The sequence below is a fragment of the Bos mutus genome, chromosome 23 (genome assembly GCF_027580195.1).
Source record: "Bos mutus isolate GX-2022 chromosome 23, NWIPB_WYAK_1.1, whole genome shotgun sequence".
Classification (NCBI taxonomy): Eukaryota; Metazoa; Chordata; class Mammalia; order Artiodactyla; family Bovidae; genus Bos; species Bos mutus.
Window position 1 is genome coordinate 40,464,009 of NC_091639.1, and position 25,117 is coordinate 40,489,125.

At 58.3% G+C, this 25,117-nt stretch overlaps 1 protein-coding gene across 1 annotated transcript; it reads left to right on the forward strand.

The window, feature by feature from the left end:
• Window positions 1–63: 63 nt before the first annotated feature.
• On the forward strand, window positions 64–23,469 carry TEAD3 (TEA domain transcription factor 3; the record flags this gene model as incomplete). The annotated part of the gene is made up of 13 exons (XM_070360976.1): window positions 64–745; window positions 9,978–10,229; window positions 12,069–12,133; window positions 17,350–17,412; window positions 18,237–18,248; window positions 18,804–18,941; window positions 19,049–19,098; window positions 19,685–19,746; window positions 20,710–20,843; window positions 21,017–21,190; window positions 21,368–21,508; window positions 21,613–21,765; window positions 21,995–23,469. Coding segments are annotated over 13 exons (2,040 nt in total), but the record flags the coding sequence as incomplete, so codon positions are not given.
• Between the last annotated feature and the right edge of the window lie 1,648 nt (window positions 23,470–25,117).

A 25,117-nucleotide genomic window follows, 5' to 3' on the forward strand; every position in this document is an offset into this window, starting at 1 on the left:
ACAAGCCTCTCGGGGAGAACCAGACAAACCGGGTTCGGGCAGGGCGGGCGCAGCCTCTAGGGCGGGACCGGTTCTGGGGCCCCGGGAGTCGGGGGTGCGGGCCCCCGGGCCGGAGAGGACGCTCCGCCTCGGCCGCTCGGGACTGGGGGGGTGGAGAGTGAGGAGCCCCGAGGCCCGTGCGCCCCGAGGCTCCGCCGGGCTCCTAGTGACGCGGCACCCGCGCCAGGGCCCCGACGGGAGTCCTGCCCTCGAGGCGGGAGCTCCGCCCCCGGCCCCGCCCAGGCCGGAGCCCCAGATTCCGGCGGGGAACCGGGGAGGTGGGGGAGTAGCGCCCGGCGTTCCAGGCAGGTTAGGAGCGCCGCTCCAGGCGGGCGAGGAGCGAGGCGCCCGGGCGCGGAGAGGCCGGGCGGGCTGCCGCGGGGGTCCCGGAGCCCCGGGGTGGGCGGCCCGGTCGCCGGCGGGGGGCGGCCCCGCGCGGCCCCGCCCCTCGCGGCCGGTGCCCGCCCCGCTCCGCGCCCCGCCCCCTCCTTCCCCGCAGCCCCCACCCCCAGCCCCGGCTCCTCAACACAAACTTTCCGTGCGGCTCGCTCCCTCCTCCGCGCCCGGCGCCTCCCGCTCCGGCCCGGCTCATTCCGCACATTCCGGTCAGCCCCCTCCCCACGACCCCCCTCCCCCGGCCCCCCTCTTCGCTCCCTCGGGCCCGGCGGAGCCGCCCGGCCGGAGCGCCCCCGCGAGATCGGACCAGGTAAGCCGGGCGGACGCCGGGAGGAGGCCCCGCTGGGAGAGGTGGTGTGGTTGGTCGGTGCTTTGGGGGGTGGGGAGCAGTCAAGGGGGGGCTGGTTCCCAGAGCCATTGTCCAGCCTGAGCCTGAGCCCCGGATCTGGGTGCCGGGAAGTTTAGAGGAAAGGGGGAGAAGCTCTCCGGGAAGCCCCGCCCACCCTCCCACCAACCCCCCGCGACCCGGACGAGTTGTTCGGGGGGAGGTCGGGGAGCCGCGAGCCTGGCCCCGGTGCCAGCGCCTGTCCAGACGTCCGCATTTGGGGGTGTCGAGGTCGGGGTTCGGGGGCCCGCACAGTCTGGGGTTGGGGGGGCCTGCCACCGGGGAGCTCGTCCCCGCAGCGCCCAGCCCCGGGCCCCGCCGCCCTTTGGACTCCCGGCTGGCGCTCTCTCGGAGCCCGCCCGGCCCCAGCTCCACGCAGGCCTCGGGCCGGGCCTCCGGGCGCCCAGGCTGGCTCCCGCGCGCGGTGCCCGCAGCCGCGCCGGACTGTGGACGGTCTCTGGCAGCCAAGCTTCACGACCCCGGGCGTGTGCCCCCTGATGGGGCAGGGGCTTAAGTTGCCTTCATTTCTGCCGCCGGCGTCGGGGTGGAAGTTTCAGAGTTCCAGCCCTGAGCTCTGTGAGCCTGGTTCCGAAGGGGACTGGATTTGGGGCCTTGTCTTGGCCACACACTTCGTCAGAGCCCGTGTTTAGACTTTAGAGGACTTGAAGGCGGCTTGTCTCCTCTAACCCTAAGCCCCACCACTTACTCACCACCCCCACCATTGTCTGTCATGCCCTCTACTCCTGCCTGGGGAAGGAGAGCTGGGAGCGCCTGTCTGCCTCTGTTTTCCAGCCTAGCGGGGCCCTGGGGCAGTGTCATTGAGACCAGACCCCACCGTGTCACCTTTCCGGGAGAGGGGCCCTCATCCAGGGCTGCGAGATTTTTTTTTCTGTGAACAAGGGGGATTGAGGCCTTGGGGTAGAGCTTCTCAGGGGAGGGAAGCCGTCCCTCACAGCTCCCTCTGTGTCTTTTCTCTCTCCAGGTAGAGGCAGAACCAGGTCAGGCCTGAACTTGTAGCCGAGTAGAGCAGGGGGTGGGGGTGGGGGCTGGACACAGCTCAGAGGGGCTGGTGCCCAGGGCGGCTCTGTGTATCCCACCTCCTGCAGCCCCAGAGCAGGGGGGCCAGGACACCTCGTTGGCCAGAATGCTGGGGGCAGCCTGGGGCAAGGAGGGAAATCTGAAGTTGCCAAAAGTTAGTTTTGGTGAGAAATGAGGTCTTCCTCCCACCCAGATTCTGGCAGCTCTTTTTCCCCATAGAGTTGCCACCACAGACCATGGTTCTGGGGTCTTCCTCGATCCCTGCTCACCCTGTGAGCAGGCGATGGACGGATGTCTTTTCTAGGACTAGGGTATATGATGAGGGGGGACTCATGGGACCCCAAATGCCCCCTCCTCAGAGAGAGGCTGGGATCCAATGGGAGTCTCAACCTCATGGGCCTTCCTCTACCATCACTCCCCGCCCCCCAGGGAGGGAACAGTAATTAATGCTAATTAGTGCATTTGGCTGAGTAGGATGGTCAGTGATGCCCAGGTCAGAGCTGTGTGTATGTGTGTGTCCTGGGCTCTGCTCCCACATTCACCCTCAGGTTTGCAGATCTTGGCACATTCTGAACAGCTGGGGAAATATTAAAATGAAAAGGAGACATCTCAAACAGAGGAGGCCAAGAACTTAAGAGATCTGGCCCCAGCTCGGCGGTGGGCCTCAGTTTCCCTGCTTGGAATCCAGGACTTCTCTGGTCCCTTTTCTCTGAGCTTCTCCAAGTCTCTTTTTGGTTCCTGGTCAGTTGGCCTTCCCATCATGGAAACTGAACCTGGTGGGATCTGGAGAGGTGAGTGGGTGATCAAAGTGGGTCTAAGGAAGAAACAGGGCTGATTGGGGGTTGACTGAAGACAGTGAAGCCAGTGAGAGGGGCTGAGAAGGTTAAGGCAGCAGCCATCAGGAGGGCCAGGGGGGCCAGGTGGAGTCAGAGAACAGCCCTGGGAACTGGCTGTGGGGTCTGGCAATGAATGGTGTTCAGAGGCCACCTGGATGGCCAGCCCTCTCCCAGACCCCTCTGAGGGCTCAGGGTGGAAGCTGGAAGGGAGCAAAAACTCCCAGTCCTATCCACCTCTTCGCTCAGGAAGGGAGAGGAGCCAAGGGGTCCGGCTCACAGAGAGGACCGTTCGGGGTGGTGGGGGGAGCTGGTGGTGCCAGGCCCCAAGGAGCCAAGAAAGAGGGCTCCCAAGACTGCAGCTCTCCATGGAGGTGGCCGGGAGGTCCCAGCCTCTGCTTCCCATGTGGGGTTCAAGGGGTAGTGTTGAGGATCCAGGTCTCCGTGGACCCCTGGGGTCATGGCGGGAGCTTCTCTGCTCAGAGCTGGGGTGGAGACCAGCTGATCACACTTGGCCCTGTCCCTGTGGCCTAGCCCCATCCTCCCCTTCCCCCAGTGTTGTGCCAGCCTAGGGTGGTCTGCCGGAGAGGCACTGCCCCTCAGGGCTCTGCCTGTCTGCTCAGGGTCCCGCAGGAGGCTGGGACCCACAGGCGCAGGGGCCCAGAGAACCCTGTCCCTCTGTGAATCCGCAAAGCCTCAGCCCCTGAGGTTTCCTAGAGTGCTGATTGCTTCCTGTGCTCCCTGCCAGGCCCACAGGACCGGAAGTGATAGAGGGAAGCGGGAGTGCAACTGTGTGTGCTGCTGGACCTGTGTGTGTGTGTGTGAGGCCGAGAGGGACCCTCTGTGGGTGACACCGTAGGGGTGGTGCATGTGAGGGGAACTGGGGTGAAACCAGTTCATGTGTGTGACTTCACAGGACGGAACTGTATGCGACATTGTGACTTTGTAACATGCATGTGAGAGACGCTGTGACGTTCTCAGTGTGTGACTGATGCTGCATGCGTGCGTGTGTGTGTGTAGGGCACCTCTGTGTGTGTGAGGGGCCATCACACGGGGTGGGTTTATGAAAGAACCCGTCTGCTTGACCAGTGGTGTGAGCTCACATCCCTGTCCTGCACTGACTGGCTGGGATGCCGATGCGCCGCCTGTGAGGGCCAGTGCGACCGTGTGATGCTGTGTGTGTCCAAGGCAGAATGAGGCACACTGGGCCGGGTGTGCTCACGTATAACACGCTGAGATGCCATTGTGACGTGATGGACTCTACCTAGTGCAGCATGCGAGTGCTGAGAAGCCGTGGCCATGGCTGAGCGTGAAATCAGGTGTGTGGGTGAGACGGAGAAAGAAAGCCCACATGCCGAGGGTCGGTGCCGCTTGCGGGGTGAGACTGACCCTGTGGGCGGTCACATCTGTGGTGGTTTGAGATAGTGGGGCCGTGGGGGTGACACCCTTCAGGGCTGTGGCATATATGGCGTGGGATGCCGTGTGTGTTGAATTTGAGGGCCCGTGACCCTGTGATCGTGGCAGATCACAAAAAAAACCTGTTAGAAACAAAGGATGTAATTAATGCTGCTGAATTGTGCACTTTAAAAAGGTATTTTTTTTTATCGTGTATATTTTATCACCATTTAAAAAAAAATTAAGGGACTGCCCTGGTGGTCCAGGAGTTAAGACTTTGGTGCTTCCACTGCAGGGGGTGCAAGTTTGATCCCTGGTAGGGCTGCATGCAGCCCCCCAAAAAAATGTTTTTTTAAAAGGAAAGAAATGAGAGATGCAGGTGACAGTGGCTGTGCGGGACAGTGGCTGTGAACAGGAGTGTGTATGTTTGAGAGAGAGGAGGGGCCCAGGGCAAGCTTCTGTGTTTATACATAACATTGACAGTGTGACTTTCCCGAGGAGGCAACAACCAACTGAGGGATGGGTCACATCTCGGTGGGTGACCCAGAGTCCAAGGGGCCCTCTGACACGGTGAGAACTGCGAAACCCAGAGTCACCCCTTTACTGCACCCCCGCCTTCTCCAGCCTGGATCCCTGGCCTTCCTGGACTGAGTCGGGATGAAGAGGCTGGACAGCGGCTCGGAGTGGGGGGTGAAGTCTGGGAAGTGGGCCCCTTCTCTCTGCAGGAGGTTTGAGGGCTCCGAGCCCCTTCCCTCCCTCCTACACTGCTGGAGGGGGGAGACAGTGAGGGGGAGCCTTGGAGAGAGAAGCCTACAGGGGCTTCCCTGCCCCCTCGACTCCCTGAGAAGCCTGTGCCCTAGGAGAGGGGGTGGGTGGGTGCAGAGGCTGGATTCCCAAATTGGAAGCACATTAATAAGCTGGGCAGCGGGGGAGCCCCCTTCACCTCCCTCCTAGTGGGCTCTGCAAATTGCTTCCTCCTGTAAAAATCTCAGCCCAGCTCTAGGGAGGCGGGTACTCCCTCCCTAGCCTGGCAGGGCGTGGTCACTTGGCAGGATCCCTGAGGGGGGGTGTGGGGTCCTTGGGCTGGAGGTGGGGGCGGCGGACACCATCCGCATCCCACCCGCCCTACGCTCCCTGTCCCAGCACCGCACAGCTACTTCTAGGGTGGGAGCCTCTGGCAGCTGGAGAACAGCTGGCCCCGCGGTGGGGGTGGGTGGGGAGGAAGGAGGGAAAGACGGATGGGGGCAGGGAGGCTCCCCGAGCCTTCCTCCACTGCCGGCCCCATCCTCAACCCGCCGGCCGGTCAGCCTTGCCCTGCCCTGCCCTGGTCTGGAGGCAGCGCATTCGGGATGAAACTGCTGATTTCCTGATCTTCCCACCCTTTGAGTGAGGTTCTCACTCAGCATGAGAGCATTTTGGGGGCTGAGTTTCTGCAGGAGCGGACAGCTGCTGCCTCTACCCCCAGTGCAGACAGCGGTTCAGTCGCCTCCTTGGTGGGGCCGCTACCTGGGGAGAGTGGGGGGGATTGCTGACACCTGCCTGGACTGGCCTGGCTTGCATCTCCCACGAGGCCCAGGCTCTGGGGAGGCCCAAGCTTCAAGTCTGTCCCTGCCCCCACTTGAAAGGCAGTAGAGGGCGGGTGGTTTGGAGTTGGTGGGGTGGGAGGGGCTGGGGTGGGTGTTTAGGTCCTCTGTGGCCGCCCCGGCCTCCCTGGCTTCCACCTCTGGAGCTGTCCAGCCAGTTATTCCAGCAGGTCTGGCCCCAGGGAGGGGAGTGGGCTGCAGAGTACCCCTTATCTCCCTCAGGGCCCCGAAGCCTGCTCGCCTAGCCTCCTATCTCCCACCTGGCCACCACCCAGAGGCATCTTCTGACCTCCCAAGGCCCTGGGAGAAGGGGAAGCAGGTGTGACTGGTCAGATCGAAGGTAAAGGCCATATGAGAGCACAGAGGCCCGCAGGCCCTGCAGGAACGCGGAGAGGGAGGTCCTCTGAGAGGAGGGGTGGGGAGCGGTGGGCCAGGAGGGGCCGTCGCCCTGGATGCGGCCCCAGCCCCAGCGATGGCTCCCCGTCACTCCTCCCTTACCTTTGGTCTGCTCGGGGCTCGGGGTCTTTCTGTCCTTGACTCCATCCGTCTCTTTCTCTCTCCCCCCACCTTCTGGTTTTCCGTTCCCGCACAGCCTGACCATGTCTTGGTTTATTGATTGGCCCCTTTCAGCTGGGCCTCCTGTCTTCTCCATCTTGGCCTCTGTCTTTCTGTGTCTCTGTTGGTCAGGGTCCCTCGCCCCCTCCCCGCAGTGTCCGTGGAGCCCACTCTCTCCAGCAGTCTACCTGCTCCGTCTGTCAGTCTCTCTCCGGATCTCACTCTCTCCCTCCTGTTCTCACTCCAACTTTCCCTCTCTGGGTCTCTCACTCTCTGACCGTCTCCTCTCTTTTGTCAGTTTTCTTGGCTGTCTTCTCTTCACCCACTCCCAGACTCTCCCCCATCCTGCACCCCCCATCCCTCCACCTCTTTGCCCCTCACCTGGGTCTTTCTCCCCCTTCTCCCACCTGTCTTGAGAGCAACGCAGAGGCTCTGCACACCTGGGCCAGCGACAGTGAGTGGCTGGGGGCTGCCACCCCTGTGAACCCCGCCATGGAAAGGGCAGATCAAACCCTAAGCTGAGTGGGGGCTAGCATCCCTGGGGTCAGCCCCCTTCACCATTGGCCTCAGGATTGGCCTCAGTCCAGTCCTGCAGCTGGCTGAGGGGAGCCCGTAGCCTCCTCCCTCCCCGCAGGCTGAGTCCCAGTGGTTTGGAGTCTAAGAGAAGGAGGGGGGCCCACTCTCTGTCCTCGCCCCAGGGCAGTAACTCTGGGAAGGCCAGAGCGGCTATCCAGGCTCTCCACACTGACCCCCTCCTGAGTGACATGGTAGGACAGAGACCCTAGTTCAGCCCCCAGCCAGGCGCCACTGCCCACCTGCCAGTGCCCCGGGTGTTCCTCGTTCTGGTGGGGCGGTGCAGATATTCTCACTGGGTGTCAATCTGGGCACCCACACAGCAGCATAACCTGCACACATGGTGCTCCTGGGCATGGCTGTGTGGGGTGGGGAGTTACCTGCGGGCCCCCAGGAGTGTGCCTGGAAAGTGGGTCTTGCATGTAGCCTGTGAGCCAGTGGAAGGGACGGTGGTCCCGCTTCTCTCCTTGATTTGTCCTTGCGGCCGCCCCCCCGGGGCTCCCCTCCCCCTCGCCAGCTGCCAGCAGTCCCAGCCAGGGGCCGCCGCCCCACCCCCCCCAGTCTGTCCCAGCTCCCAAGCACTGCTGTGTTCGCCATATTTGGCCACAGTGCTCCTGCGGGGGGCGGGGCGGGGCTGACATCACCCTGAGAAGGGGGGGCCCCCCGCCGCCTGGGTGAGGGGAGGCGGGCAGAGACTTGGGGGAGGCAGGAAAGTGGCTTTGGAAAGTCTGGGGCTGGCAGGGCCCCCCATGCGCCGGGCCCCTGCTGCTCTGAGGGAGGCCTCAGGGAAGGATTTGGGGGGAAATGGGCTGAGGAATCTGTTGGGAGGGGTCTTAGCTCATCGTAATCCCTCATCTGCCTCCCCTCTAGAGCCCACTCATCTGTGGCACTGTCAGACCTGGGGGAGGCTTTGCATCCCAACTACCCCAGTACAGGAGCCGCTGTGATCCCCCCACCCTGCATTGCCCTCCCCGCTTTATTACATAGACTTGGTCTCAAGGGGTTGAGGAGGGGATGGAGGTGGGGATGCAGTTCCTGGGCTGAATAGAGAAGTGTGGCCCTTGCGACCCGTCAGGAGCACGGCTTCCTCTCTCCATGGCTGCCCTCTGGTGTGTCCTGAAGGCCTTCCAAGGGAGCGTTATGGCAGTAACCTGGGGGTGCTTGAAGTTGCTCCAGCCACCTGGGTTGAGGAGATCCCGTGGCCCAGACCCCACTAGGTAGACTGAGGATGGTTGCCGTGACAGCTGGGTCTCCTTTCTGTCTGCAGATGGTGGGACTTCTCATCTTGGTTAAGAGACCGAAGTTAGATTGCCTGTGTTCAGAACCCAGCTTTAGTACGCACTAGCTGCGTGTCCTTGGGCAGATTGCCTAACCTCTCTGTTCCTTGGTTGTCTCATCGGAAAAGTGGAAATAATAATAGTAGCCACCTCATGGGTGACGGTGAGGATGAAGTGAGTCAGTGTGTGTCAAGTCCTAGACTAGTGCCTGCCATATGCAGGTGCTGTTGTTTGTAGTGACGTGAAGTGTAAACTCTGTGTCCACCTGACATTCAGGCAGCAGCCCCCGCCAGGCCCTCCCAGGCTGCCAGCAGCCACCTTCACGCCTTCCAGAGTAAATAGTGGTCCCCAAAGGGAGAACCCCACCCATTTGGCAGGACCTGGAATTCTTGTTTGAAGGGAAAGAATTCTCTTCCCTGGCTTCTGTGGGGGTCTCCCACCTGGCTCCCTTCTCTCTGTTCAGCCCAGAGCACATACCAGAGTCTAGCCATCTGGGGCTCTGCAGCTCCCTGGACCCTGAGAAAGCCCTGGACGTGCAGTTCTAAGGCTGAAGTGGGCCGGGGGTGAGCCGAAGGGCTGTGTGTGTTGGGGGACTGTCTGGGTGTGGTCTGCTTTAATAACCCAGCTCGGCGTGTGCAGGGAACTCAGAGTTTATAGAGCCCTGGCCCTTCCACCATGTGGGCCAGGGCAGGGGCGGGTGTGTGGGTGGTTTATGGGCTGCTGTGGGGCCGGGAGGTGCGGGAACAGGAAGTGGGATGGAGGAACGGGTGGGGTTGAGCAAGGCTGTCAGCCCAGTACCTTCTCAGCTGCTCCCTTACCCCCCAGCGTCGCTCCATTCTCCAGGATTCCTAGGGCAGTTCCTGCCCTGAGATTAGGTTCCTTGGCAGGGTTCTCATGAGTTAGCTTTTGAGGAAAGCAAAACCATACCCTCCCTGGATCAGGAACCCTCATCTTATGGCAGGTCCTTGGCAGGGTTGGGTTGATGCTGGGGGAGAATAAGGGGTGAAGTGTTAGTTGCTCGGTCGTGTCCGACTCTTGCGACCCCATGGACTGTATAGCCTGCCAGGCTCCTCTGTCCGTGGAATTCTCTAGGCAAGAATACTGGAGTGGGTTGCCATGCCCTTCTCCAGGGGATCTTGCCAACCCAGGGATCGAACCTGGGTCTCCGACATTGCAGGCAGCTTCTTTACCGTCTGAGCTACCAGGGAAGCCCACAGGTGGGGGTCCCTGATCAGGACTCCTGATGACAAGGAGGAGAGTCAAGGCTAGAGGCAAGGAGCCCTTTTGAGAGCCGCAGAAATCCTTGGCCCTGCCCGTGTGGTCCTCCTCTCTTCCTCGTCATGGTGCCTTTGGCAGCTGCATGGTCTTGTGAGCCTGTTTTCCTCATCTGCATAATGGGCATCACTCCTTGCCACCCCCCTGCCAACCCCCCCAACGCCACCTTAGTTTTGAGGGTTGAATGAATATGAAAGTGCAGGTGGCGGTGGTTTAGTCGCTAAGTTGTGTCCGACTCTTGCGACCCCATAGACCGTAAGCCCACCAGGCTCCTGTGTCTATAGGATTTTCCAAGCAAGAGTACTGGAGTGGGTTGCCATTTCCTTCTCTGAAAGTAATTTTTCCTCACAAAAGTGCTGTGCAGGTATAAGGCATTTTGTGTTGCTCTTGATCTCCACTAGTACCATGTCTTGAGTGTTAGTGAAAGAATCTCATTTCATTTTAACCCTCACAATCTCAGGGAGACCCTTCCTTCCTTTTAATAAGGCTCAGAGAGGTGGAGTCACTCACCCAAGGTCACACTGACTAAACTACCCCACCCTGGAGCACTGGCCCGGCCCCGGGGTGGGAGATTGCTGTTGTCTGGAAGGGCCCTGTGCTACCTAACCCCTCTGCTTCTGCCCCCCAGGTTCAGGCTGCCCAGTGGGCTCAGGCCCAGAGCCCAGAGCAACCAGCACAATAGCGTCCAACAGCTGGAATGCCAGCAGCAGCCCCGGGGAGGCCCGGGAGGATGGGCCCGAGGGCCTGGACAAGGGGCTGGACAACGATGCAGAGGGCGTGTGGAGCCCGGACATTGAGCAGAGCTTCCAGGAGGCCCTGGCCATCTACCCGCCCTGTGGCCGCCGCAAGATCATCCTGTCGGACGAGGGGAAGATGTATGGTGCGTGCGGGGAGGCAGGGGACCCTGGGCCGGACTTGGGGAGGCGCCTGGCCCTCCCCGCCCCTCCCCCTGCTCTCTGCCCCCTCACCCAACCGGTTTGGCGAAGTCCTTGCGGGGCCTCCAGCCCTCCTAGGGCGGGCGGGCGGGCGGGCGAGTCTGGGCGTGCAAGCCTGTGTGTCTGGATCCTCCTCACAAACAGGCCAGGCTTGCCCCCTCCACCAGAGTGCAACCCACACGCGACACCCCCTGGCTGCCCCTCCTCTCCTCGCCCCTGCTGGCCTGGAGGTTTCGGGGTGACTCAGTGGGCCCCAGAAACTGGGTCAGTTCGGTGTGTTCTGGTCTGGACCTGAACACAGGTCCCTCTCCTAGGAGGACGTCGGGGAGCCCCCCGAGGGCTGAGGCCTGGGGTGGGATCCCAGTGCAGAGCAGGGGTTCCCCCCATCATGGAGGGGTCGGGGAGGGGGACTGCAGGGTGGTGAGAGGCCTGCTCTGGGAAGGGCCCATGTGGGGAAGAGGGTCTCACCTCCTCCCAGGCCTCCTGCTTGCCTCCCTCTGCCACCTGGCCCACCTCCTGCCTCCAGAAGGGAGTGTCCCCCCCACCCCGTTCCTTCCTCAGAGGGCTCTCCCAGGGCTGCATTTTTGGGATAACTCAACCCTTCTGCTCCTGGCTCCTTGCCAGCATCCTCCAGCTCTCTGGAGTGGGGCAGGCCATCAGCCCGTCCGCGCCCGGTGTGCAGCGCCGTGGGGGGAGCAGAAGGGAGACAGCTGGGCTGCCTGGGTCCCCTTCTCCTCCCACGGGCACACGCCCACCGCCAGCCCGGGCCCACTCGTGGGGCAGGCAGGTGTTCCCGGGTGCCTTCCCCGGGATGGGGGCCACCTGCCCCCACCACCACCTCCCAGATGGCCGGGGCAGCCCCGCAGGGTATTTTTAGACAGGGTGGAGGGAGTGGGGTGGAGGGGGCAGGCAGGAAGGGAGGGGCAGTGGGCCTGGTTCTGTCATGGAAGAGGAATTTGGAGAATGTGGCCCTTCTGCGGAGGCTGTGGAGTTGGGGGGCAGGGGCCTGGAGTTGGGGGTAAGGGGTGTGCCCCCAGGATGCTGACATACACTGCACCGTGTGTCCCAAGCACCACCCCTCGCTTCACAGGGCCAAGCCCTCGGACACTGGCCAGCCTCTGGGTCCCCCGAGGGTCTGGGGTGCAGAGCAGAGCCCCCCCATCCAAGGCTGCCGGGCTGAGCCCGCTCTCACAGGGTGGAACAGACACTGGGAACCAGTGACTTGGGGGTGACAGGCTCAAGGACATGGTGATGCGCTCAGTGACACCTCTTGACCCAGGCTGTTGGTGTAGGAGGTGTGCTGGGGATCGTCCGGTCCTTCCTGCCTGTTTCACCAGAGAAGGACAGGGACCCAGGGCCCAGAATTCTCACAGACACACAGGGATGTGTGCCCAGGAAGAGACGTCACACACACACCCTCATTGACAACACAAGGGGGAAGGAAGCCCTGCCCGGGGCTGGGAGTGGGGGGCCCAGCTGTCCTGCCGCCCTTCGGCCGCACCTGCCCCTGTCTGTCTCGCAGGGAAAGCCCGTCAGGCCGCCTGACATTGTTCCACCTCCTGCTCTGCAACCCCTCCCCCAGTGAGCAGCCCCCCCAGGTCCTGGAGGCCATAGGGGAGCCCTGGGACTTCCCCTTCAGCTGCCCTGCTTGTGCCCCTTGGGGGGCAGAGAGGGGGGTGGTTTGGAATTGAGACAGAGATGGGGGAACAGGCGTGGTGTGGTTTCCAGCTGGGGAGGGGCTCTCCTCTTTGCCCACTTCCCATTTTCCTCTTATCCCAATCTAGGTCGAAATGAGTTGATCGCACGCTATATTAAATTGAGGACGGGAAAGACTAGGACGAGAAAACAGGTAAGAGATGATTTATACTGTGCACACCCCCCACCCCAAAAGACACCCTCTTCCCTGCCTCCTTCAGCCCCTTCCCAGCCGAGCTAGCCCACTTCCCTGCCCACTTCCTTGGATTCGCCCCATTACTCAGCCCTGGTTCCCCTACCTGGGATCAAACCTTAGCCACCCGCATTGGGAGCGAGGAGTCTCCTCCTCCACTGGACCTCCAGGGAAGTCGCCGCTGTCCTTTGTGACTGCCCCCCTCCCCCGGTTCTTTGGTTCAGTGACCACAGATCGCTGGGCAACTGTGGCAGCTGTGTGTCCCTGCCCCGAGTGGCTCACTGACCAGGCAGGGAGATGGACGGTTGGACAGATGAGTGCAGAGGAGGGCGGCATGGCTGAGATTGGAGTGTGCGCTATCGGACAAGCATCTAACCCTGACCAGCCAGGGGAAGGGAGGAGGAAGGGCTGGGAAGGCTTCCTGGAGGAGACGATGCTCAAGATGACTTTTTTTTAGGAAGGAACAGATTTAGGCAGGCAGGAGGAAAGGGAGATGATTCTTCCAGGCCGAGGAAGTTGGCTGTACAAAAAATAATTGTTAACGCCTCCAGAGTTGACTTTGTGTTCATGTATTTAGTCCTCATAGCAGCCTTGTGAAGTGGGTACAGTAATTATCTCCCTCTTACAGGTGAGGAGACCAAGGTGCAGGAAAGTTAAGTAACTTCCTAAGGTTGCTTGGCAGGTTGGATCCACTGGACAGGAAAAGAGATTTCAGTTGGTGTGGTGTGTGGAGGGAGGGGTGGAGAGATTGAGCTGGCGCCTGAGGGCCAGGTTTCCCTGGGGGCAGCTGGGGGCCTGGAAGGGACTAGATCAGGGAGTGGCAGCTGTTAAGGCCTGTCTGCCCCGAACACCCGAGGCAGTGCATAGGGAGGGCCAGGCGGAGGCAGGGACCTAGGTCAGCCGCGGCCTGGGCAGTGACCGTGGGTAGCGATGGTGGACACGGAAGAAACTGGCGATCTGGGAGCTAGTCATCTAGGCTTCCAGTCCAGGGAGGAAACCTGAACGGAGCCCTTTAGGGTGGGTTGCATGTGGGGTGAGAGAGGCAGGCTGGAGTCAGGGACCTGGAGAACCGAGGTCAGCACCGCCCGAACCTCCTTCTCTGGGTGGGATTTGGGCCTTGCCACCCACCCCCGAGATCCCCCCTGTCTCCAAGGAAGGTTCTGGGTCCACTCACCCAGTGTGGAAATTGCTCCCTCATTGTTCAGGCCTTTATTAGTCACTCTGCCTGGGCCCGCGCATGGTCGTCGTTGTTGTTAGTTTCTTATTTATTTCATTTTACTTGGCTGCACCAGGTCTTCCTTGTGGCACACAGGATCTAGTTCCCTGAACAGGGTTTGAACCCGGGGCTCCCTGCATTGGGAGCTCGCTGTCTTAGCCGCTGGACCACCACGGAAGTCCCTGGGCCAGCTCAGACCGTACAGCATTTATTCATTTAGCAAATCGTTGAAGCTACTACTGTGTTCTCCCGGCACTAGGGATCCCGCCAAGAACCGGACAGACAGGGCCCAGTTCCCTGAAGCCTGGGGCCATGGGAGGAATACTAGCTGTTCAGCCCCCGGCTTCAAATACTTGCTCCTCTACCTGCGGGCAGGGGATGCCTCACCTCCCAGCCTCTGTCCTCAGCTGTTCAGTTAGCTTAAATGTAAAACAGAGTGTATTTGTGTAAGAATTTGCCACTTCTATTGCTATGAGTATTATAGTCATTACGGTGAAGGATTACGGTGAAGATTGCTCAGTTGTGTCCAACTCTTTGCGACCCCATGGACTGTAGCCTACCAGGCTCCTCTGTCCGTGGGATTTTCCAGGCAATAGTACTGGAGTGGATTGCCATTTCCTTCTCCAGGGAACTTCCCGACCCAGGAATTGAACCCGGGTCTCCCACATTGTAGACAGATGCTTAACCATCTGAGCCACCAGGGAAATCCCATTATAGTCATTACAGACCACCATCCCAGGCACAGGAAGAGGGGACTGTCTTGGGCAGGTGTGTCCTGCTTCACCCAAAAGACGTGTTTATAGGAACCTGTTGGTCAGAATGGGAAGGGGCCCAGGCATCTTTAAATGAGACCCAGGGAGGGTGGCAGATCCCCTGAATTCTGGGTCCAGCATCACACCTGCTCCTGGCCAGATATCCCAAGAAGGCTGGCTGTACAATGACATTTTACATACTAGCTGTTGGTAAGCTCAGGATTTTAAAAACCTCTGGCTTTTGTCATTTTGCAAGGGTGACACTCCTCTTACTTTATTATTAGAGCTCTGATGTCTGATATCTCCTCAAAGAGGGACCCAACCTATGGTTGTGAGAATAAGGTGTGTCTTTATGTGTCACAAAGAGCAATGCAAGGTTTTTTGGTGGTTTTCATTTTACTTTCAGCTGAAAAAAAAAATGCAGTTTTTAAATTTATTTTTTATAGCTACTTAGACCAATTAATGGGCTTCCCTCATAGCTCAGTTGGTAAATCATCTGCCTGCAGGGCAGGAGACCTGGGTTCAATTCCTGGGTTGGGAAGATCCCTTGGAGAAGGAAATGGCAACCCATTCCAATATTCTTGCCTAGAGAATCCCATGGACAGAGGAGCCTGACAGGCTACAGTCCACAGGATCACGAGAGTTGGACATGACTTAGCGACTAAACCACCACCCCCCCCGCCCCCAGCAGTTAATAGCAAGTGCAGTGCCTTCGTGGGCTTCCCAGGTGGCTCGGTGGTAAAGAATCTGTCTGTCAAGTAGGAGACGTGGGTTTGATCCCTGGGTCAGGAACATCCCCTAGAGAAGGAAGGGGCAACCCACTTCAGTGTTCTTGCCTGGGAAATCCCATGGACAGAGGAGCCTGGAGGGCTACAGTGCTGGGGTCACAAAACGTCAGACACGACTTAGCGACTAACTGACAACAACAATGCCTGCATGTTGAAAGCGCAGCTAATATTACATTAGGGTTAAGTCCCATGTGACTTTCAGCTGTCACAGAGTTGGCCATCTGGAGATAAGTCCTGGGCTAAGGGCCTATTGGTGGTGGCCAAGTGGGCTCTGCTGTCAGGCCACTTGGGTCCAGCGGTGTGACCTTGGATAAGTTGCTTAACCTCTCTGTGCTTTGGCACATCATCCCAATCATATTAAATTGGGAATAATATTAGTGCCAACTTCTTAGCATTGCTGTAAAGCTCAGATGAGTTGGTACATGTAAAGTGCCGGGAACAATAGTAACTGTGTGGAACTTCCCTGGTAATCCAGTGGCTAAGACTTCAAGCTCTCAGTGCAGTTGATCTGGGTTCCATCCCTGGTCAGGGAACTAGATCCCACATGCCACAACTAAAGATCCTGCATGTTGCAAATAAGACCAAGTGCAACCAAATAAATAAATAAATAATACATTTAATAACAAAAAAAATACTGGCTGTGCTCGGTAAATGCTGGTTATTGTCATGATGTGAAGTGATCAAGAATCTTGCTGGCTGTAGGTCTGAATCGTGGGCGCAGTGAGATGAGAAGCACTCATTTGGGTCCTCACCAGATAGCAGGGGGCCTTCCAGCAGCCCTTACATAGTAACTTTTAATCCATGATTAAAAAGAAAAACTGTTTCTTTGTGGCGATAAAAACAATTTGCAAGGCAAGCCAACAGCAATTGCTGATACTGAAAGTGAAGCAGTTTAGAAGATCCTCGAGTTCCTCCCCGCTTGTTTCATGGGGGAAAAAAAACAGAGACGTTTAGTTCTCTGAGGCTCAGGGTCAGATCCTTGACAATGTCAAGGGGGTGTTGTGCAAGCCCAAGGCGCACACATCCAGATGGTGGCTAGCTCAGTTTTGCCAGTTGAGGGAGGCTTCAGGAAGGAGGAGCTGGAGAAGAAATGCAATTAAGAGGATATACTGTGTACACAGAGAGAGTACACACTGCTATGTGTTAGTCCGAGGGGAAGAAAGGCGTGCTGGGGAAGGGAGCTGCGTGAACAAAGCAGGAGCGAGACCAGGCCTAGTTCCATAGGCTGGCAAGCTGGGGTCTTCTTGGGAGGACTTAGGCAGAGGTTCAGGGGAGACCTTCTGTAAGGGATTTGGCCTTGATGGGTAATCTGGTGGCCAGCAGAGGCATTATGGCCATGGCTAGCCTCTGAGATGCCAATTGGGAAAAAAAGGGGTCCAATGAGGAAGAAGTCAGGCGTTCTTGGAAGAATACAAAGATGCTCTTCCTCTGTTTTTTACCAGTCATCTTTTAATGGGTGTTAATTCTCCATTAGGATGTGAAAGGATTCAGGGCTGCCAGGCAAAGGTCATGGTCAGGAATGCAGAGTGTCCCTTCACATCGGGCCCTCTTCAGTGGTACTTGCGTGGCCACTTGTGTTTGAACTCCTTGTAAGAATGGCAGTAGTTGAAAAGCTTGTAAGCTGCCAGCACCGTGGAAAGTCCGGCAAGGCTTCCTTTCTTCACGTTGACATACTTGTTGTCATACTCTTGAAATGCTCCAGCAGTGCCTTTAGGGGCGAAATCCTGCGTCAGTATCCAGCTTAGCAGCTCCCCTGTTTGGCTATCCAGGAGCTTCTCCAGCTGGTGGTATGACTGATGCCATCTTGGATTCCAGGGGTCTCCCTTCCTTTGCTTTAGATGCAGCCCTGCATCAGGGCACACGGCTTGGCCAACAGAGCTTGAGCTAGATTTTAGCCCTCACTGGTCAGGTGCTCTTACACAGTGAACAACTTGTACAACTGTACATGGTAGTCCTGGAAGCCACAGTAGGCTCATGATCAAGACAGGCCAAAAGAGAGCAGAATTGGCAGTGCAAAGGGGTGTCTGCCCACAGGGGCCCCACAGTTCCCCCCCACTTACAGTTGGTCCCAGAAATACGGGCTGGGATGCTCCTTGCCCGTGGCCACCCCAGCTATGCCTCCTCACTGTCTGTGTTTTCCTCTCTGGCCGGGCACGGGGCGGCCCCTAGGTGTCCAGCCACATACAGGTTCTAGCTCGGAAGAAGGTGCGGGAGTACCAGGTTGGCATCAAGGTATGTCAGGCACCTGACCAGGGCCTCCAGCCCCCTTCTCACTCACGGTGCCTCCTCCACTGTCTGCGTGGCTCAGGCCTCTGCCTCGGCTGGCTCTCCAGCCCCTCTATGGCTGTTTTCTGGCTGAAGCTCTATTCTTGCCTCTCCTGTTTTTTCTGCTCTTTTTCTCTTTCCTTTCTCTCTCTACAGGTCTCTAGCCACTTGCAGGTTCTAGCCAGGCGGAAGTCTCGGGAGATTCAGTCCAAGCTGAAGGTAGGGGGTCCCCTGCCACTTGGCCTGGCCTTGCCGGGGCCTGGTGCTGCTCTCTGACCCCAACCGGGGAGAGGGAACCGGTTGTGGAGCTATAGGTGGGCAGCATGGGGGTCTCAGAAATATGAGAAGCAGAAGAAGCCCAGTGGCCGCCTCATGCTGCACAGGGCCATGGTCCCTAGAGACAGGAGGAGCCCAGGAGGACAGCCCACCCGACAGCGAGGGAGAGGAAGACCATCTGAGGGCCACTGAGGCTCAGCTCTCTTCTCCTCCATTTTCCTTTTCTCCTTCCTCCTAATTGCTGCTTGCTAATTGCATGGGGACTTCGGGTGGGCAGGGAGGAGACACGGGGTGGGGAGGACTGGCAGGCATGGCTGTTCCTTGTCTTGGGCACTCAATCCTGGTGGCCCTGTGGCTGAGGATCTCAGAGCCTGGGCTTATGGCCCCAGCCTGGGTAAGCTGCACCTCTTTTCTGCCCACGGCTGCCCAGCAGACCACGCCTCCTGCCCCTGCTCCTCTGCCTGAAGCACAGCCCCAGTGGGTGTGGACAGACCCAAAGGGCCCCAGCTTGGTCCCCTAACTAGATCTCCAGCCCCTCCACCCTCATCCTGCCCTTTCCGGGGCACCCTCAGCCGACACGGACTCCCTCCCGGTGGCAGGGGGCTGGGGGAAGGTCCACAACTGCCTCTGAGCTCCCCTGGGCCCCTCAGGACCCCAAGAGCCAGGCGGGCACTGAGAGGAGGGCGGTGAAATGACGTGCCCTCCACCCCCCACCCCATCCGGGCTCCTCTGTGTCTCATCTAATCCATCCTCCTTCTCTTCCACAGGCCATGAACCTGGTAAGTAGCACTGCCCCTGCCCTGAGGGTGGGGGAAGGGCAGTGGGTGGGAAAGCACCTATGCAGAATTTTCAGAGTATGGATTGCGAAATCAGTGTAATAGACTGTGCAAACAGCGTTTTTTTTTTTTTTTTTTCTTAATGGATGATAGTGGCTCTTAAACTTTAGCTTGTATCAGAATCACCTGGAAGGCTTAGGGAGCCAGACTTCTCGGCCTCACCCTCAGAGTTTCAGTCATTAGGTCTGAAGTGGGGCCTGAGAATTTGATTTCTAATAAGCTTCCAGGGGATGCTGGTGTTTCGTTGGTCCGCAGACCAGACTTTGAGAACTGCTGATGAAATAGAAACTATGAGTGTTTGACACACAAGCAAAATAAAAGGAAATATTTTTCACGTATACTGGGTTAGGGAATAAAATAAAAGTATCTCTTACTGTGGATTGTAATCAGAGGGATGATGTACACGTAGGAGCGAGGGCCTGGAACAGGGCCCCTGAGGCAGGCCGCCATCCTGTCTCTGGCCTGGCCAAGGCCTCACAGGGCTTCTCTCCTCCCCAGGACCAGGTCTCCAAGGACAAAGCCCTCCAGAGCATGGCGTCTATGTCCTCTGCCCAGATCGTCTCTGCCAGCGTCCTACAGAACAAGTTCAGCCCACCCTCCCCTCTGCCCCAGGCCGTCTTCTCGGCTTCCTCACGGGTACGGGGGTCCTGGCAGGTGGGACTGGGGTGAGGGAGTGCCTTTAGTGTGGGTGAGCTGGGAGTCCTGGATACTGAGGGACCCTGGCCTTTGTCCCATCTCTGCAGTTTTGGAGCAGCCCCCCTCTCCTGGGACAGCAGCCTGGACCCTCTCAGGAGTGAGTATTGGGAGATGGCCTTCCCCCACCATCTTCCTTCCCCTGTCAGCCGCGCTGGACTTCCCTTCCCATCTGGGTTCCAGCAACAGCTGAGCAAAATCTTAAATTAAAAATAGAGGGTTGGAGAGCACCAGTTCAGAGAGCTGATGCTTCTGTCTGTTCATTCATGTGTTTGTTTATTCATCAACCACTTGTCATCCATCTTACAATTATTTTTCACTCAGTTAATCTCTGAGTCAGTCTTTCAGTCAACAAGTCGGGTAGCCAAGTACTCTCAGCTCCTTCAACTCCAGGATGAATTTCTTCCTAAGACACGCCCTCGGTTTAATGAGCAGGTCTGCAGGGTGGGGTTTGAAATGCTACATTAAATGTGCACATCAGTTGTGAGATGCAGCCAGACTTCATAAAAGTTAACACATGAAGCAAACAAAACACTTGGGAGTTAGCTGGTCAGCATGCGTTTCGGGGAAGTGCACAGGAACCCGGGTTCCTCCCTACGGGGGTCCCAATGAGGCCCATGCGACTGGGTCAGGCGGAAGGTGGGGAAGGGGGCGACTCTCTAACCAGCCCGTGCTCCTGTCTGCAGCATCAAGCCCTTTGCACAGCCAACCTACCCTGTCCAGCCGCCCCTGCCACCAACGCTCAGCAGTAAGTTCCCCGCTCGAGGCAGCCACTCCGTTCCTCCTTCAGCACCTGCACGTGTGCTCAGGAGAGCCTGGGCCTGAGTGAATGAGTGAGTGAGTGAGTGTGTGTGTGTGTGTGTGTACACACGCGTGCGCACGCGCATGTATGGATACTGGGAGGAGGGGTGGGTAACATCTGTAGGGGATCGGAACAGGCCAGGAATAAGCCCCTTACCTTTTACAGTGTTGCTTCCAGAACTCTGTTACAAGTAGACACCACCAAAAGTGTTACACTGATAGGTGTGTATATATATAATTCCTTCTAGGAAAATACACCAAAATCTTCACGGAGTTTCACTTCTTCTAGGTATTGGGGTTCTGGGTAGTTTTTCTTTTTCCATTTTCACTTTATTTTAAATTTTTGAACTTTTTAATTTGTATTGGGGTAGAATGGCTACCCACCCCAGAATTATTGCCTGGAGAATTCCATGGACAGAGGAGTCTAGCGGGCTACAGTCCATGGGGTCACAAAGAGTCAGACACAACTGAGCGACTAACACTTGTGATAGTTTTAGGTCAACAGCAAGGGACTCTGCCATACATATACATGTATCCATCCTCCCCCCAACCACCCCGCACCAATCCAGTTTGACACATAACGTTGAGCAGAGTTCCCTGTGCTATATACAATAGGTCCTTGTTTATCCATTTTAAATATAGCAGTGTGTACATACCCATCCCTAATTATCCCTTCCTCGCAGCAACCGTAAGTTCGTTTTCTAAGTCTGCCTTTTCACTTGCCTTGTATTTTCTGTTTGGACACACATTAACAGTGACACAAGGGAAAATCCACGGGTGTACATTACTGAGGCCACAACACACAGGGGTGCAGGGTCCGCGCTGCACACAGGCCGGGTGCAGGCGGGGGCGGCTCTGCGTGTAACCGCACAGCACCCCGTGCCGACGAGGGTCCATCTCGTCCTCCCAGATTACGAGCCCCTGGCCCCGCTCCCCTCAGCTGCTGCCTCTGTGCCCGTGTGGCAGGACCGCACCATCGCCTCCTCCCGGCTGCGGCTCCTCGAATATTCCGCCTTCATGGAGGTGCAGCGAGACCCTGACACGGTACCGTGGGGTTGGGGGCAGGGTCCGTGCGGTCTGGGGCCGCCGCTCAGGGTCGTGGGGCTGGGACACCATGGTGGGGGGGGCGGTCTGTCTCCGTGCAGCCTGTTGCCCCCCCGCCCCGGGGCTTGCACACTTGTGTGCTCTCCTGACCCTGTACTGGGCCCTCCCCACAGTACAGCAAACACCTGTTTGTGCACATCGGCCAGACGAACCCCGCCTTCTCAGACCCGCCCCTGGAGGCAGTGGATGTGCGTCAGATATACGACAAGTTCCCTGAGAAGAAGGGTGGCCTGAAGGAGCTCTATGAGAAGGGGCCCCCCAACGCCTTCTTCCTCGTCAAGTTCTGGGTGAGCTGCCCTTGCTCTTCTGTTTCCGACGGCCCCCGCCAGGGGCACAGTGCCTCCTGGGCCCGCCCCTGCCCTCTCTGCCTGGGCCTGTGGGTACCATGCGGGTGATGGGTCCCCAGGCAGGATGCTTCCCTTGGCCTCGGTCAGCACCTCATGCCACCCGGCTCTCTCCTCCAGGCCGACCTCAACAGCACCATCCAGGAGGGCCCAGGCGCCTTCTATGGGGTCAGCTCCCAGTACAGCTCGGCCGATAGCATGACCATCAGCGTCTCCACCAAGGTGTGCTCCTTTGGCAAGCAGGTAGTGGAGAAGGTAGAGGTGAGTGGGGGGCCACAGCGAGGGAGGGGGCCGGGGGGTCGGCTACTGGGAGTGGGCCGGCCGAGTGACTCCTGCCCCCCGCCCACCCCCTCCGGCTCCTGCAGACTGAGTATGCCAGGCTGGAAAACGGGCGCTTTGTGTACCGCATCCACCGCTCGCCCATGTGTGAGTACATGATCAACTTTATCCACAAGCTCAAGCACCTGCCAGAGAAATACATGATGAACAGCGTCCTGGAGAACTTCACCGTCCTGCAGGTGTGGAGGCGGCGGGGGGCACCCAGGCACAGGGAGAATGGGGTGGGTCAGGGGGCACCTGGGCACAGGGGGCACGAGGGTTAGGGGGCACCAGGGCACAGGGGCCTTGAAGCAGGGGTACCCAAGCCCATTCCTCAGAGGAGGGGCCTGAGCCCCAGAAAGGAGGACCCCTCCCCACACCCCAGCCCTGGGCTGCCTGACCTCCCATCTCTTCCTACCCGACCCCCAGGTGGTCACCAGCCGGGACTCCCAGGAGACCCTGCTCGTCATTGCTTTCGTCTTTGAAGTCTCCACCAGCGAGCACGGAGCCCAGCACCACGTCTACAAACTCGTCAAAGACTAGGGTGCCCTTGGCCCCCACCACCACCGCCACCACCACCAGGATCCAGGACGAGTATCTTTCCCACACGCCTGCCTGGTCCCCCCACCCCAGGGGTCCAGGATGGAGGACTCATCCACCTGCCAGGCCTCAGGCCCAGGACCCGGGAGGCCTCCCCAGCCACCCCTGCACGTCCACTCCCTGCCACTGTTCTGCGCTTTCATTGAAGGAGGAGAGAGGCGGGGCTCAGCGCCGGGCCCAGCTCAGCTGGACGCCGACCACCGTCACCAGCTCTGCCCAGCCTCGAAAGACTGGGAGGACACCTTCCAGCTCAGGGGTGCGTGGCTGCTGACCTTTCAGGGGACTGTGGTGGGCGAGGAGCCGGAGTGCAGAGGCCCCGGATGGGGGAGTGTCGAGCTGGGGTCGTGTTGGGCAGAGAGAGGGCCCGTGCTTTCTGTGTGCCTGTGGTGTGCCAGGCCTGGGGCAGGCCCCCGCATGCCATCGTCAGACCCTGAAGGGCAAGAGTGGGGCTCAGTGTCTCCCTTGAGGGACCCGGGGGAGAGGTGGGCAAGTTGGGAGTCCTCCCCCAGGGCAGCCTGTCCCTAAAAGCCCAGGTTTACACTACCTCCATAGGGTGGGGCCCAGCCACAGGGGTCAGAGGGAGTCTGCACTGAAGGGCCAGGGTGGCTGGGGTGGGTGTCTAAACAGACCCCAGGGCCCTACCAGCCTGCAAATCCAGGCCCTGGGGGCTTCCTGGTCAGATCCAAGCTTCCCTGCCTGGCCTGGTCCCAGCCCCGCCCTGAGAAGCCTCCCTGTGGGCAAAGGTTCCCAGGGGCAGGCCCGGGCTCCAAAACGGGCTTGAGGGTCAGGTCCGAAGATGGAGTCCCAGCCCCCGGGGAAGACCCGTGGCCCAGGGAGAACGGGCAGTAGAAAGGTTTGACAGTTTCTCTTGCCTGAGACTTGCATCTGGTGGTGAACCCTCGGGGGACGCCGTTCTCTTCTGTTCTCCCCGCCTCGGTCTCTCTGGCCTGGAGCGGCGGCTCCCCGTACCCAGACCTGGGACTGCTGGTTATGCCTCCCCATCACCCAGGCCCCTCCACCTCCAGCCGCCGCCCGTGGGTATTTATGAGTTTCATATGAAGTACTGTGCCCCTTCCTTCCGCCGCCCCTGAGCTTCCTGAAGGTCCTCACAGTTTGCATATTGCTCAGGCCACCTCCAAACCCAACCTAGGTTTTATAATGTATATTATATATTTTTTGTGTATTTTTTAAAATCCAGCTGTGATGGGTTATATCATACATGTGGCACAAGGCTGGGGCAGAAGGCCTGAAGGCCCGGCTCCTGCTTGAAAAAAAAAAAATTAAAGTTATTTGTTTGTGGGCTAGTTGTGTGCCCGGGTGGTTGTGTGGTGTGTGCCCTGTCTCCGCTGGGTGGGGGGGGGGGGCCAATTCTATCCACACTTAAAATAGGTATGTACTGGAACTTCCTGGGTGGTCCAGTGGTTGAGATTCTGCGCTGCCAATACAGGGGGTGTGATTCAATCCCTGGTCTGGGAGCTAGATCCCACGTACCACGGGGTGTGGCCAAAAGATTAAAAAAAAAAGTATCATTAAAAGAATAGACATGATTCAAGGGTCTTGTGAAAGCTTTGCCGACTCCAACCTTACTCTTGCCACCGCCCCCACCCCATGAGTTGAGCACGGAAGTGTGACCAGCGCTGGCCTGAGCCCTGTGTTGCAGCGTCTCTTTAATGCGGTGACTTGCCACAGGTGACTTCAGTACTGAGATGGGGCCCCTGTCAAATCCCCACAGTCCATAGGGGCCACTACGGGTTTTAACATCCCATCCGCACCCCACACGTGAGGAAAGAACCTCAGGGAAGTGAGTGCTCCCCAAGTGGGTGGCTGCTCGCTGGGGGCAGCCGGATTCCAACCTGTTCTGTGCCTGGAAAACCTCTCCCCTTTGAGCTCTCCTGTGCTCACACAGCTGGGACCACAGTGTGGGGGGAGAGGGGGTGAGGAGATGGGGAACTCAGTGGACAGCTGTTTATCCAAAATTCAAATTTAGGGACTTCTCTTGAGGTCCTGTGTTCCCAGTGCAGGGGGCAGGGGTTCAATCCCTGGTCAGGAAAGTAAGATCCCGTGTGCCGCATGGTGTGGCCAAAAAAAAAAAAAAAAAAAGACTCAAATTTAACTGGGTATCCTGTATTTTCATTTGCTAAATCTGGCAACCCTACACTGAAATCTAGTTTCTAGATCATTCTGGCCCAACTTCCAATTTTGCGATGGGGAAACAGAAGAGTTTAAATGTTCTCACTCAGCTGTCAGTGGCAACACCAGGATTTGAACCTGGTCTTCTGACTTCAAGCCTAGCCACCTAGTATACTATTAAATAATCAGGTGGCCTCTTGTCTTGGTCCACGGCATCGGTGGGACCCGAGACTGTTGCTCACAAGATGGGGAGGGTGCCTGGAGCCCCAGCCAGATGGAAGAGTGTCCTGCAGACAGAAATTGGTTTATGAGAAACCTGCCTTGTGCTAGGCCTAGGGCTGGATACAAAATCCAATCTCTACTAATAGGTGAATATATCTCTTGGGTGCTTGAATCATCCTCACTGGGTTATTGCCTTCAGGCTCCTGGAGTAAACAGCCTCCAGGTAATTTCTATTAGAATAATGTAAGTCTCATGAAAACTCAAGAAGTGAAATTCGACTGCCCTCCTCACTTGCCACCCCCACTCCCACATACAAATGCAACCGATTCAGGGTGGGTGAAAATTACATAGTTCTGAGGTCTCAAAATATTGAAGGAACTTGATAAGAAGGTGGGTTTTATGAACCCAAAACCTAGGACTCTCTCCTAGAGGTAGCTCCCTGCCTGGGGTTCTGTGGGAAGCTGTAAGGAAAGGCCAGGAGAGCAGGGACCCAGAGAGGCCAGTAGTCCTGCCCCCTGTTCCCGTTCCCATGTCCTTAGGGAAGATGCAGGTGGGCCATCATTTTGCCAGGTCCACAAAGCCTGAGCGCTGTCATGAGGT